The following is a 15,159-nucleotide window of genomic DNA, read 5'->3' on the forward strand; positions in this document are numbered from 1 at the left end:
GTTAAATTTACATTTAAATATGGGGGGTAGGTGGAGGGGACTCGGGGCTGGGGAAGGCTGTAATACAGAATGAATGGGCAATCGTAAAAAAGGGGAAGGGAAATTTAAATGATTATTTGCAAAAATTTGACGGAAAAAACAAGAATTTTCCTCTTTAACAGTGTACAAAGGCTTAAAAATAGATAAACAGGATAGACGGTAAGGATGGATGGATGGATGGAGTTTAGGGAACGCATTGCTTTCAGGGAAAAAATGGAAAATGTGAGATTTCCAAGAACCCTGAAGAATCTTGGCACAAAAGAGTACTGTGTTCTAAAGTCTTACGTCATTGCATTTTCTGCTCTATTTTTATTTTTAAAATTCGCCCCCCCCCCTCCACCCCTAATACAATACATGTATTTATATCCTGTGTCTTCTGCAAAAAGTAGCTAATATCTTTCCCACCCGATGTTGAAAGTTAATTAAATGCATAAGTTTTTAACATTAATTAATTTTCTTGCTTTCATATTTACAATCCCCCCCGTCTCTTATTTATCAGCATGTTGTTAAAAGAGAAAAATGGATAGATTGATAACAATACAGATAGAACACAAGATGTCATCTTTTCAAGATTTTAGGGTTTTTCGTTCACACTAACCCTGAGGCATGCGCATGCTCTCTCTATGTCTTGTAATTCAACGCTGCCTGCTCGGGACTAATTTGGGCTTCTGTCTCAGGGTTATTGTGAACAAAAACCCAAAAATCTTGAAAAGACGACATCTAGTGTTCTATCTGTATTGTTATTAATCTATGGAAAAAAGGAACGTAGCATAAAGGAATGCCAGCTAACTGGACAATTAAACATCACGCCTTGGATAAAATAGACCTCAAAGTGCTCCCTAACTGTTATATATTCTACACTTATCCAGGACAACTGAAGTCGAACATTCTATATCCTAATAAATGACCGGGCTTTTTTTAACAAATAATCTTTAGATAATTTCGCTTCAGAAGCAGAAGTTTTCCCAAAAATTTAATTTTCAAATACGGACCCATTTATTTAATTAATTAACCTAGGCATGTAATATTCCATATAAATACCTGTGAAATGATTTTTATCCAAATTAGGGAAACAGATTTCCTAGGAATTTAGAAACCAAATTGGGGTGTCCTTATCTTACTTTTTGATTAGCTCTCTCCTGGTGGTATCTTTTAACTAGGCCGTTAAGAGTCACCAAAAAAAGATCTCACCTTTTTCGGTTTAACCCAAGTTTAAAATTTTACAAATTTGTTCGTTAGTTTCTTTTTAAAATCACAAGCGGCGAAAACAAATGAAGAATTTTAAAAATCCGAATAACAAAGATATTTCTGAGAATTAAACAAACAGAAATATTTAGAAAAGAGTGATGAGAATGAGAACAAGAATGCGTAAGACCAAGAATTTAATTTGCGTACATGAGACGGGTTGATTGACATGTGTAAGGTATCCCTGAAAGGTAGAACCTGTGGGACACAATAGGTACTGGTGGCTTGAAGCTAAAGTGACAATACCACAATGCATATTTTGAATAATTAACAGGTAAACTTTTCTCTCGAGTCTCGACATGTTAAATTTTTAACAATTTGAAAAATACCTCCTGTCTTGTTTAATCCATTCAACTGTCTAATTCATTACAATAATATCAAGTTGATTGATTTTGATTTTATGCCGACAAAAACTTGAAATTGAATGATCAGCTTTATGATTGATTAAATATTTTGATCTTGCTCCCTCTCTCCATAATCAACTTACCTAAAAAAAAAAAAACTATAATAATAATATTACTGTAATGGTGATATAATCGTAAACGTTATGATTTGAAGGATCCAATTTAAAATCTGACGAATTAAACGAAACCAAATTACATTTTCAGGGGTATTTTTTAAGATCTGGGAAAAATTAAAAATATTTCATCCATTGCAAATTTTCCACCCTTTAAGATGCTTATAACCAAAAAGAATAGGTTTTTTTAATCCCTTTAAATTATCTATTTTGATCAATTCAGATAAAACACACGAAAAATGCACATTCATTATATGTACTGAAAAAAAGGTTTTTCATGAAGGAGGGGGAATAATTTTCCAAGATGGCGAGGGACGGGGAATATATGTTTATTATCCAAAACTTAAACCCTTGACTGCTAAAAATGTTGAAAACAATGCCCTGGCCCATGCCACATTAACAAACAATTTATAAACAATATTACAGATGAAATATGTTTTTGAAGGGTAGATGCATTCTAAAGTTCAGGAATTTTAAATATTCCATATATGTGTTTTTGGCAATACAAATTATAAAAAACTTTTAACCTTAATAGCTAAAGATTGCGATTATAAAACACACAAAAAAATATTGAAGTTAAATTCATAGCTCTGAATTCAACTTTTTTTTACAGAGTCTTGCATGTATTGAATTAATTTGCTCTTTAGTGTCTTAGAAAATATTGCAAATGGCGTATCCTCCAGCCGAATTGATGATGAATACTTGATTAAGTTTGGTTTGGTCAGGTTTGGCGCCATCTTGATTTTAAATGGTATATCCATGCATATTGGGGGTCCAAAAATCGTATACTAGGAAATTACCGATGTTATAAACTAAAAATTGAATAACATCGTTTTAAAACGTACTCTTATGTTCTGTGTAAGTTACTTCTATTGAGACTTGAACTAGAATTGAAAGACACATTCATGACCCCCCGGATTGTGCGAAGGTGCAGAGTATTAAAAAGTTGCAAATTATGTCACGTAAGCAACACTAAAATACTTTAGAATATATGTTTTGCAAAATTTTGGCGGGTTCAGAAATGACAGCAAATCTACATAAGCTAGAAGACTTAAATGGATTCCTATAAGAAATATTCAAAATATATAAAAACAAAATTTATATGCTTCTACTGTTGAATATTTAATTTCGCAACAAATTGAGGTTAGATAGGAATAAATTGTCTTTCAAATCATTTAATCATTTATCACAACACAAAAAATAAGAAAATTGGAAAAAATCGATAAATGATTTTTGTAATAAAAGGAGTAAACATGATTTAAGAGCCTCGAATTATATCAAAAACTTTAATGCAAAGTAAATATAAAGATCTAATAATTAATTTCAGTTAAAAAAAAAATCTTTTACTAAAAGAACTTAGAATGTTCTCATCCTGGCCAAAAACAATAGAAAGCCTAATAAGAAAAATCGTTAAAAAGTTCCAAGGGAGCAAGACACACGAGAATCAAAGTAAAACGAAATTTGCAAATTTTATCTCTTTATTTTGTTGTTTTCCGATGCGGAAAATTGCGCATTTAGTTGTCCTTGTTAATAAACCCCCAATTTGATATCCTAAATTTGACCAATTAGAAATTCTGTTGAAGTAGCTGTTATATTTGTTATATTTATACAAGAATTTTTGTGTCTAGTATCTTGGGCACAGAAGTGACCCATCCACCAAAAAAAATAGCTAGCATAACATTTGGTTTCCTCTATTTTTACCACTGCACATTTTAGATTTTTTGAAAAAATGAACCGTGGGTTAAGTTTACAGGGGCAGTGCTGATTGTAATCCTTGATTTTAATTTATATCCTTCAAGTTCCACCCATTGTAAAATTTGGCTTTGACACAAAATTACATTTATTGCATTTCTGCAAACATTGATGTTATTCATTTTAGATTTCTTTATACCATTTACAATTATTTTAACATTATATTATATGAACATTAAACAATATATGTTATTCATATTCTCTAATGTACGCCATTTTGAATTAAGTTTAGTCAAATACATCTTTCACCTCTTCAAATTTGAAAAACATGGGTAAAAAAATGTTCATCAATTTTTTTACTAATTTAAATGAAAAGTCGGCGTCAATTTACTTCAATCTGGTTAAATCGAGTTTTANTTTGAGTATATATTTCAACAGGGCCAGGTTGTAATTCAATATTTAGATTGGGATCCCAGCCATGTCGACCTTATTTATTGGGCGTATGCTTGTGTTTGCGAGGATTTATGTGTGTGCGTACGTGAGCTAGAAATGTCTGTTTGTTTGTGGTTGGAAGATGTCTGCAAGCTGAAAAAATCAAGGAATCTTAAAGAAGGTAAGAAAAATTAGTAATTTCAGACGAAAACAAGAAAGAATAATGGATGTTAGAGAAAGTGACATATCAAGGATTTCAAAAGAAGGTAATAAAAAATCAAGGATTTCAGAAGAAGGGATAAAAAATCAAGGATTTCAGAAAAAGGTAAAAAAAAATCAAGGATTTCTGACGAAGGTAAGAAAAAATAACGGATGTGAGAAAAAGGTAAAAAAATCAAGGATTTCAGAAGAAAGAAAGAAAAGTAATGGATCATCTGAGAAAAAGGGTAAGTAAAATCAAGTGATTAAGAAGAAAGAAGGAAATTAAGGATTTCAGAAGAAGTAAGAAAAGTAATGGATCATATTAGAAAAGGGGTAAGTAAAATTAAGTGTTTAAGAAGAAAGAAGGAAATCAAGGATTTCAGAAGAAGTAAGAAACGTAATGGATCATATGAGAAAAGGGGTAAGTAAAATTAAGTGTTTAAGAAGAAAGAAGAAATTCAAGGATTTCAGAAGAAAATAAGAAAAATAATGAAACGTGAGGAAAAAGTAAGACAAATTAAGGATTTTAAAAGAAAAAAGTTTCTAATCAAGGATTTAATGAGAAAGTAAAAAATAATGGATGTTAGAACAAATCTATTTCAGAGATAAACGGTTACACAGATAGAAGTTATTTAGGTACCTTTGTGAATCAGATGGAGGGTCATTTAAAAGGTAGCCGGACGTTTCACCTTCTTGTCTTGCCGGCAAATTACTGAAACTGCTGTCAGGGCTGCTTTTTTAATACAACATAATTTCTTCAATATTAGTGTTGATACGAAATGAACTTAAAATTACAGTAATAAATAACACTAATAATTTGACAAAAAAATTAATTATTTATTATTTCCATAAGATAATTTGTATTGGATACATCAAAAGAATTTACAATTTGTTTAAATCGTTTATTTCTTTCAAGAATTCTTGCCGATTGAGCTGCCTTCGGATCAATGTAGGTCTTGTCTTTGAGCTCTTTGAAAAGTAGTTTAGCCAATGTGTCTTCTCTTCTAAGATCATGATGGATTTTTTCTACAATAAAATCCCCACTTGTGATAGCTCTTCCTTTGCAGCTTGATATTACACATTTCCAGTAAGACTTTTCTTTTTTGGTATAATTCTTGGAATACTGGAAAAAGTCTCCATCCTGGAGAATATTTTTTCCGCGTTTCCCAAAAACAAAACAGCAAGGTTCCTCCATGACAATTATTGAAAAACTGGACATGTGTGTTTGTTTACATCAACCACTGTACACTGTACATGTGTATAATGTATACAGTACATATCAAATTTTTAACATTATTTGACATAGGGTCGGATGTTTAAATTGATTTTTTGTGTTTTTTTTTTAATATGCAAGTTTCGTCAAACCCTACTCCAACATAAAATACGTTAGTTTCAGCCAGTTACCAGAACTGTAAAATCAAGAATTTGCCGCCAAGAGAAGAAGGTGAAACGTCTGGCTATCCATTTAAAACAGTCTCAGGAAGAATTAAGAACAGAAAAAAATGGCAATATAAACGAATCTAGATTTGAAGCAAGATCTAGGAGTAACAAATGAACTTCTAGATCAAACTTGTATTATTGAAATCAGTTCGAAACCATTTACGTTATCTTCATATCTTTGAACATTATAGAAAAGCTAATTTAAAATGTAGAATTCACTTCGCATCATTTCATATAATCGGCAGTATTGGGGGCAGAACGAACATAGGATCATAATAATACTCAGGGTACAGGGTGACCCACATTATATTGAATTGAATTAAAAGCTTGTATTCAGTGGATGAAGATGTGATAAAAAAATACTTTTTGAGAAGGAAATATTCATTTATTGACATTTCCTAAACAACTTCATTGAAATATGAGCTTTTAATTTGATCCAATTTATGTGGGACACCCTGTATGAGGTGTATATACATGTGGTGAGGGGTGAGAGGGGTTACAGGGAGGGTTCCTCCACAGGTGAGAATTAGGAGTTGAGTGTTAATGATGCGCAAAATATGCAAATTACAATTTCCAACGCTTTAATGGAATCAAGAAACCAATTTGAAAATAAAAACCATAAGTTTACAGTATCGTTTGAGCCCCCCCCCCCCCAAAAAAAAAAGGTTTTTAACGATGAATATTAAAGTTACTTTTTAATTTGGAGAAAAACAAAATTATTTTAAAAGTTTTATTATTTAAAGTTTCAAATGTTACTTCTAAAAAGAAAATTCTGCGAAGTTTCTATTAAAACTGTTTTATAATATACTATGTAATAATAAGATTTACTTGCAAAAAAACGACGAAAAAAAACCTAGATAATAATATATAAATAATATAATTCTTAGTTCAAAATTGATACGTGTTAAGCAGAAACATATTTTTGCGGATCCGGATCCAGAAAGTCCAAATGTTACGATCCGGCCGGATTATGAGCACTGATTTACATGAATAGATTGGTAACAACAATTCTTTTCACAATTTGACAAGATTGCAACAAAATATTTCGGTCAAACATTGTTTATCATTTATTACAGAGAGCAACTTTTTTTGCAGAGTTGTGAAAATTTAAATATGAATATGAATCTTGAAAAAAAAATAAAGTCACTGAATTAGCACTTGAAACTAACTCTAATTTTCTATTTTCTATAACTTTGCAACTTTGCAACCTTTGAATTTTCTCACTTAAGATTTTTATGCTAACTCATACAAATACGAAAGGTTACATTTACAAAGATAGATTTTAAAAAACGATTATCACTTTTCGTAACTCTTATCTACAACAACACGCAGAGAATGTTTTTCTTTAATTTGGTGCATTTAATGTACATTTAATGTACGACAGTTGATTAGTGTTTAATATAATCTCTCCAAAATCAAAATATTAAGGATTTCAGCATCAAAACACCATATTATAATTTTACTATAACAAAACAATGTAAGAATGTAAGTATGTGTTTCAAGTAAATTTTAAACTTTGTTGTTAAATGACCCAAAAATAGGAACCTATGTAATAATAATTTTTCATGATTTAAATGTTTTTTTTTTCACGGTCCACCTTAATTTGCTTAAATATTTAATTTCAAATTTCAATTTATTTGTATAAGCGCGCCAACACTCGTTAAAATTTGTTCCATGTAGAAATACAAACAAATATGGATTGCAAATATGGATTGCAAATAATTTATGCAAACTTTTAAACCAACAAATTGCGAATTTTCCTAACGTGGCAAGTCAAAGGTTGCAGAGTAGATGTCTACGCTTTAATAACTTAATAGGCAGACGTTTACCCAGGCATATAAGTATATACAGATTATATTAATAGCCCCTTTTTCATGATAATATAAAAAAAATTTTATATTTGAATATAAGACAAGAAAATTTTGAATTTAAACCCAAACCGGGTCAAATGTCAAATATTATAAAAAATTGAGGACAACATATTTATACAATTTAAGGACATAATTTCAAGTTTCCTACCCTTGCAATCGTTCAGTTTGATCTTTCGAGGATTTTCAGCGTATTTTCGTGAGCTGGGGGGGGGGGGGGATTAATGAATGATGGGATAACCCTCTGCTAACGCAAGAATCATGATCAACATTAACATTTTTATTAGAAAATATTTTTTACGGCTAAACCATGAATATTAACAGTAAATTTGAGAGGGGGGGGGTGTACCCGGATATTCCGGTATTACTTAATATCCTCTCACTAAATAAGCACGATTAGAAAGTATAGGAAATGAGTGTTGCTAGATTATACAAAACTTTACTCATTCTGTTTTTTTCTTTGTTTTTCAAGTTGAACAGGGGGTTTGCATTCCACCCCCCCCCCCCCCCACTATTCACCAAATATTTAGCCCCCCAGGTGTATGGGGGGGGGGGCAATGTACTTGAGGTGTGTGCAGAGAATATCATTAAATAATCAGATTTAAATTCAACTTCAATACCTGCACCTTTACTAGCACTACTCAACGAAAGAAACATCCATATTTTCATCGAAAAATTATGAACTTAGGAAAATTTAGCAAATTTTCTTAACTCGAAATTCTGCTCGTGTCTTTTTTTTGTAAAAAATGTTAGTAATGTTTTTGATGAGTTCGATTTTACGTACAAAATATCAGGGTGTTTGGGGTTACGTAGAGTGTCCCAACATCTTGACACTAAAACCTAACTGTATAAGATAATTAAATCAGTCGTGATAAGAGTTCTTTAACCCTAAAAGCTGTCTAAAATATGCATACTTATCCCCCCCCCCCCATTCATTCACCCCTCCACATTAACCCAGCGTGAGCAAATCTAATAGCGGCAGGGTTTTACACATTTTTTCGGTTAAAGAATAACTTTATTTTTACACAAAAGCAACTTTAGTTTGTTTGGATGATAACGAAATAATTGACATTATTTCATTACTATTTTTTTCAGCCAAAATATAAAAAAGAACAATTAACGTCATAAATGAAATTTACAAGAATTGGAATATAAATAAAATTTGTTGACGAGAGAAAAAAATTAATTATTTGCTTATCTTTATCCTCTTTAAGCTTTACAATGAAAACTTTTTCAGAAAAAAAATTGTAAATCTCTGTTATTTACTCTAATTTTGATTTTTTAAACCATTTTTTAACTTTTTAGCATTGATTTTTTCTTAAATTTTAATATTTTTATATTCAAGATAAGAAATATTTCAAAACGTGAATGTTAAAAGTTGTAAATTCAAGTCTTGTATAACGAGCTGTTATCAGCTGATTTGTGTAAATACAGTGCAGCTGATTTCCTAGTATTTAACGTTAAAATATATATACATATATATCTGTATATATGCTAACTGGATATATCATCTAGAAATACTAGTACCTCCCCCACTTCCTGCCCCCCCCCTTCTACTTCCTCATTTTCACATTTATAGGTTGGTGCTATAGAGAATACACTCCTTTGTTTACAAAAATATTTGAAATTCTCAAACTTGTCGTGAAAAAAAGACAGCAAACATTTCTTTGTATATTTATGAATATATTATACACAACCTGCCCCCCCCCACCCCTATAGGGCCCAGGGGGGTGCAATATCTAAGGGTTTAGTATTCATTATAGGGGTCATGAAATCCAAATATACATCCATAATCAATAACTGTGATAAAATTTTCATTTTTCAGATAAATATGAATAAAAAAAAATATTTTATAACCCGCTAATCCTTCTACCCTTGAGTTGATCGGAAACATCCTCCCTTCGCATATAAAAATATAATATTAGCCAACAGTGAAACAAATACGCCCTTCAATAATACAATTCAATGTAAATATTGTAAAAATATATACATTGTTTAGAATTTAATTCCAAAAAATTCAATTGGATTGAATGCAATTATTAGATATTTCGAAATAAAAAGAACCGATTCCCTCCTCATGAGATGTTATGGGTCTGTCCTAGCATATGATTTAAGAGCCTCGAATTATATCAAAAACTTTAATGCAAAGTAAATATAAAGATCTAATAATTAATTTCAGTTAAAAAAAAAATCTTTTACTAAAACAATAACTCGATTCCATTCAAAATAAATTATGCAGAAGCAGGTATAAAGACACAAGAGATAGGCTTGGTTTTAGACTTTCGTTTTCACAAGAATGTTCAGATTCATAGAATACGTTGCGTACACAAAGATGGGCAGGATAACTTACCGTCATCTAGCAAACGTTCCATGTGCACAAATACATTCGGGAAAGCTGCAAGCTGCTTTTTGTCCTTTAGAAGCTGCGCCAAATAGTCGGCGATGCTCTGTGTGTTATTATTAGTAGCTTCACCCATCCTCATTCTAGGATGCTCTGTTAGTTCTAGGTTAAAATCACAGTCTATTCAGATTGAGGTCTTATACTCTACTGTGATGGCATATGTGTATGAAACTTTGTTGAGTGAGTGTGCAGTGCACTGTTCAGGCGCGGTATACGTGTTCGGCATGGGCCTTTTACTGTCTTCTCAGTCCTAAAATTGACCCGGTTCGTCTGCCTGGATGCTCTGGAATCCGTGCCGCGACACAGTGCCGGTCTAACAAGTGCAGATCAGCTCACCTGTGCACTCAACCGGTTTCAGATTGGGGAAGGGGGGGAAAGGGGGGATACCTGCCCAATAATACTTATACGGAGCAGAACTAACAAAATATGCAAAGTCTGGTCTTTAATTTGGGAAAATCTCCGAACACCGGTAAAAGTGAAATCTGAAAACCCTCAAAATGAATCTTTTATAAGAAAAAGGATAAAAGATGTTTAGTGTTTGGAGGAAAATAGTGCATAGGAAAGGAATAAAATTTGTTGACGAGAGAAAAAAATTAATTATTCCGCCCCTGGAGGTGTATAACAGATGCGTATCGTATGGGGGGGGGGACTATAATCGGGCTCAGTCCCCCTTAGCCCCCTCTTGATCAGTAAAATCTATGTTTCCTAATAAATGTCATAAATAAATGCTATTATTAATTTGAGGAGTGTACGGGAAGGGGAACCCCGGGTGAAGTCCAACTTGCAAAAATATAGCAATTCTTAAAAAAATTTGCGCTTCTTAAGTTACAGAAATTTATATTTTTATTTCACAACTTAACATTTGAATCTACATATTTACCTATCTGCATGGTATATATGTATATGTGTAATTACGTAATCTATGTTTAATTAATTGTTTGATCATGCCTGTAGCTATAGGTGTCACAGGAGAACGTGCCCCCCCCCCTTTTCTCCAGAGGGAGGGGCAAACATTTAGACAAAAAAGGGAAAAAAGAAAAATAGGAAAATTAAAAAGTAAAAGAACATTAAAAAAAAAGAAAAAAGGGAATAATAAAAGGATAATTATTTACAACTTATCTTTACAGTGAAGTTATCAGAGGATTTTTAAACTTTTAATTTCCTGAAAAGTAATTTTTATCGTCTTTTTATATTAAAATGCACAATGTTTTTATAAAAACTTCGCAAAGCGGGTCTTAAGTTTGTTTTACCAAAAAAAAACTCAAAAAGATCGTGCCCAGTGGTTTGACATTGATAGTTTACTCGCATTGTGTCTGTGTTGACATTATTATCTGAAGAGATCGTTCCTGTGTTTGACATTGATAATTTACTCACATTGTGTCTGTGTTGACATTAAGAGCTGAAGAGTTTGTGCCCAGTGGTTTGGCATTGATAGTTTACTCACATTGTGTCTGTGTTGACATTGTATAGCTGAAGAGATAATGTCCCTGTTAGACATTGATAATTTACTTACATTGTGTCTGTGTTGACATTAATAGCTGAAGAGATTGTGCCCAGTGGTTTGACGTTGATAGTTTACTCGCTTGTGTCCGTGTTGAAATTCATAGCTAATAAAGAGATTGTGCCCCTGTTTGACATTGATAGTTTACTCGCTTGTGTGCGTGTTGAAATTAATAGCTAATAAAGAGATTGTGCCCCTGTTTGACATTGATAGTTTACTCGCTTGTGTCCGTGTTGACATTAATAGCTGAAGAGATTGTGTCCCTGTTTGACATTGATAGTTTACTCGCTTGTGTCCGTGTTGAAATTAATAGCTGAAGAGATTGTGTCCCTGTTTGACATTGATAGTTTACTCGCTTAATTGTGTCCGTGTTGAAATTAATAGCTATAAAGAGATTGTGTCCCTGTTTGACATTGATACAGTTTTCTTGCTTATGTTCTGGTTGATATTGATTGCTGACAAGTTGTACCTGGATTGATACAGGTCTGAGAGCAGTTTTAGGTGTGTGCATTTACTGCAATAGTGGTAGCAGCGGCGAGTATCAAGGAACCCTATAGCAAAATGCCAAATACTCCATGTAAGAAAAATCAAGTGAGCACCTGGTTTCACGGAATATTGAGAGAAACAAGACAAGGAGATATTTTATCAGAGCCGAAAACTTTAGAATGAGATATCCATAATCGCGATTACTTAATCTGAGTATCCAATGGACACACTTTTGATTTTCTTCTTAATCTCCTCTTTTTGTATAAAAGTTACTTATGATAACAATTACAGATATGATGCTATATCGATTGGACTAATATCTGATTCATCTTAAGTCAAATCAAACAAATCAATTTAATTCCAAACAAATCATTCAGATATTATTTTTCGACGCATTCGTATATAGTTAATATTTCATAATATTTTTTATTTTTTTAAAATAATTTTCGCTGGCGCTGGATTTTCGAACATTCCTGGAAAATATGAAAATTTCGTCTTCATTATCAAATATGCTCGAAACAGGAATAATTTTTTTCAAAAGTAACTCTCAGATCGTGAAAAATACAAAATATTATGAAATATCAACTATTTACGAATGCGTCGAAAAATAACCGATGACTATTGTTCGTAATATCTGAATGATTTGTTTGGAATTAACCCTATTATGTATCATTTGTCATATTTGGACATCAAACATGGGATTTAGAGGGAGGGGGGTCAAATTGACCCCCTTCAGCGTATCCTGGTTTTCAAGTACCCCAGCAGAGATAGGGTTAAATTGATTTGTTTACGATCCGAGTTGAATGTTGCATCTTTCTGAATTTGTATGGAAACTACGTTCTTCTGTATTAGTCGTTTTTAACAATTTTCTCCTAATAGACGCAACAGATAGAAGTAAGATTAGAAGCGATCAAAAGCGCTTTTTTATCGCATTAAACTTGACACGCTGATTGGTTAAATTTTGGAAGCAGATCCTGAATACGGACGCATCCAGTCTGAAGTACATTGTCAATATAAAATATAATAAGGATCATATTGGTAACAAAAATAAGATTTTTCTCCAATTTTCTCCCTTTTTTCCTTCTTTCTTTTATTTCTCGTTTCCTTACTTTCATTTTTTCATTTTATTCTAAAATTTCTTAGATATTATGCCCCCCCCCTGTGCCCCCCTTCGGGGGAAAATGGGGGGTGGACACGTGCCCTCTATCTACCGGCCTTGCTTTGGTTTAGATTTATTTGAATATAAACGAGCAGATACTGCAGGATTAAAATATCGAATGAGAGTTTTTTTACTCGCATTTTCACACAAAATAATAGAATTTAACTTTTTAATAAAGCATCCATTTAAGTATTTGGATTACAAAGGATGCAGGGTAGGGGGGGGGAGGGGGGATATGCCCCATAAATTCAGTTGATGTTTGGCCCCCAGGTTATATGATTCCCTACTGTTTATCTTGAAGTAAGCTTGAATACTAATTTTTTATAATATAATTTACTTATATTATTTACCTATATAATCTACCAATATAATTTACCTATATAATTTACTTATAAAATTTACCTATATAATTTACTTACATTATTTACCTATAAAATTTACCTATATTATTTACCTATACAATCTACCTATATAATTTACCTATATTATTTACCTATATTATTTACCTATATAATTTACCTATATAATTTACCTATATAATCTACCTATATAAATTGTAATTTACCCATATAATTTACCTACATTATTTACCCATACAATCTACCTATATAATTTACCTATATAATGTACCTATATAATTTACCTATATTATTTACCTATACAATTTACCTGCATTATTTACCTATATTATTTACCTATATAATTTACCTATATTATTTACCTATATAATTTACTTATATTATTTACCTATACAAACTACCTATATAATTTACTTATAAAATTTACCTATATAATTTACTTATATTATTTACCTATATAATTTACTTATATTATTTACCTATACAAACTACCTATATAATTTACCCTTATAATTTACCTATATAATTTACCTATATCATTTACCTATATTATTTACAAACTATGTAATATGCTGATGCATGCTTATTAATTATTCTATAATATTGAACGCAGATGCAGATATTTCCGCTACTAAATACATACATGGGATGATACAGTGTTCCCCACAAAGGATAAGAGATGACTGTCCAGTGTGAATAAAGAGATAACCAGAACAAAACAGATATGAAGACGACTTTCATAATCAAGTTATAGTTTTAAAAAGTCTTATGACCATGAGACACAACAATTGTGGAGTGTAAACAGACTCCTTTCACAAAATTAGTGATTTAGTAAATGCCTAGTAAAACTTTTTGCTTTTTAAAACCATTAAAGGGGCTGTAAAGGAAAAATAAAAGGGGGTATAGGATGAACCCTGAGAATCTCAGGCGTTAAACGATACATATAAGACATTTATCTGATGTTCCTGTCTCAAGAAATTGATATAAAACCGTGAAAAATTTATACGAAAATTCAAGTATATGCAATTTTGTACAAGAGTTGTAGTATTAAACAGATCTTATTCAACAAATACGCAACCAATCTGAAAACGAGGATATCCCACAGGGGCCTGAGAATATCAGGTTTGCTCCTATTATATTTTTATTTTTTTTATTTTGCATTTTTATTAGATATAATTGATAATATTATTACATATAATTCGTATAGTCAGTATTACGTCACCAGAACTTCAGCCAATGGCAGAGTGCAGAATCGTTGTTACATAATACAGACGGAAATCACGGGGCCCCCTTTCATTTTTCCTTTACAGTCCTTTTAAAATACACTTAAGCATTGCTACAATGACGTCTTCCATATTCTATTGTTTTCTGGTTATTACTGTATTTTGTTCCTTTTTTTTACATAGATTAAAATATTTTTCTGGTCTTACTTAATCTTCTTAGTCCCAAAGAATACCGAATCAAAACTTCAGTATCGGAACTTATGGAGGTTTAGGTCATAAGAAATATCGTATTCTTTCATACAGTTAAACCCTCAAAAACCATACATCGAAAGAATTCATCAAATGTCGTATTCTTCACTTTCTGATAATGGAATGTTGCAGATATTTAGTTTTTTAATTAAATGATTATTTGTAACTCTTTAAAACTATTCCAGCATATTCCTGGCTATTTATTTATTTTCGCAATTACTGAGATTTACGTCTAATAGTATAAAACCCATTGAAAAATTGTCAAGACGACGTTTGATAATGTTTTTCGATGTATGGCTTACTTAGGGTTTAACTGTCGTACAGGGTGTCCCACGAAACATGACAGT

At 31.7% G+C, this 15,159-nt stretch overlaps 1 protein-coding gene across 13 annotated transcripts in view; it reads right to left on the reverse strand.

Annotated features, from left to right (window-relative positions):
- Positions 1 to 10,030, reverse strand: part of LOC111697538 (protein held out wings) — a 43,449-nt gene extending 33,419 nt beyond the window's left edge. For 12 of the 13 annotated variants that reach the window (XR_002764312.1, XR_002764306.1, XR_002764310.1 and 9 more), the window contains exon 1: positions 9,785 to 10,027. Coding sequence is in view for 3 of the 13 variants with exons in the window: in XM_023467565.1 (XP_023323333.1) it covers positions 9,785 to 9,917 (133 nt within the window). In the remaining 10 variants the exon portion in view is untranslated. Of the gene's footprint in view, positions 1 to 9,784 lie in introns of all 13 variants that reach the window. The other variant, XR_002764313.1, reaches the window with a different exon arrangement.
- Between the last annotated feature and the right edge of the window lie 5,129 nt (positions 10,031 to 15,159).

This window comes from Eurytemora carolleeae, unplaced genomic scaffold, assembly GCF_000591075.1.
Source record: "Eurytemora carolleeae unplaced genomic scaffold, Eaff_2.0 scaffold54, whole genome shotgun sequence".
Lineage (NCBI taxonomy): Eukaryota > Metazoa > Arthropoda > Copepoda > Calanoida > Temoridae > Eurytemora > Eurytemora carolleeae.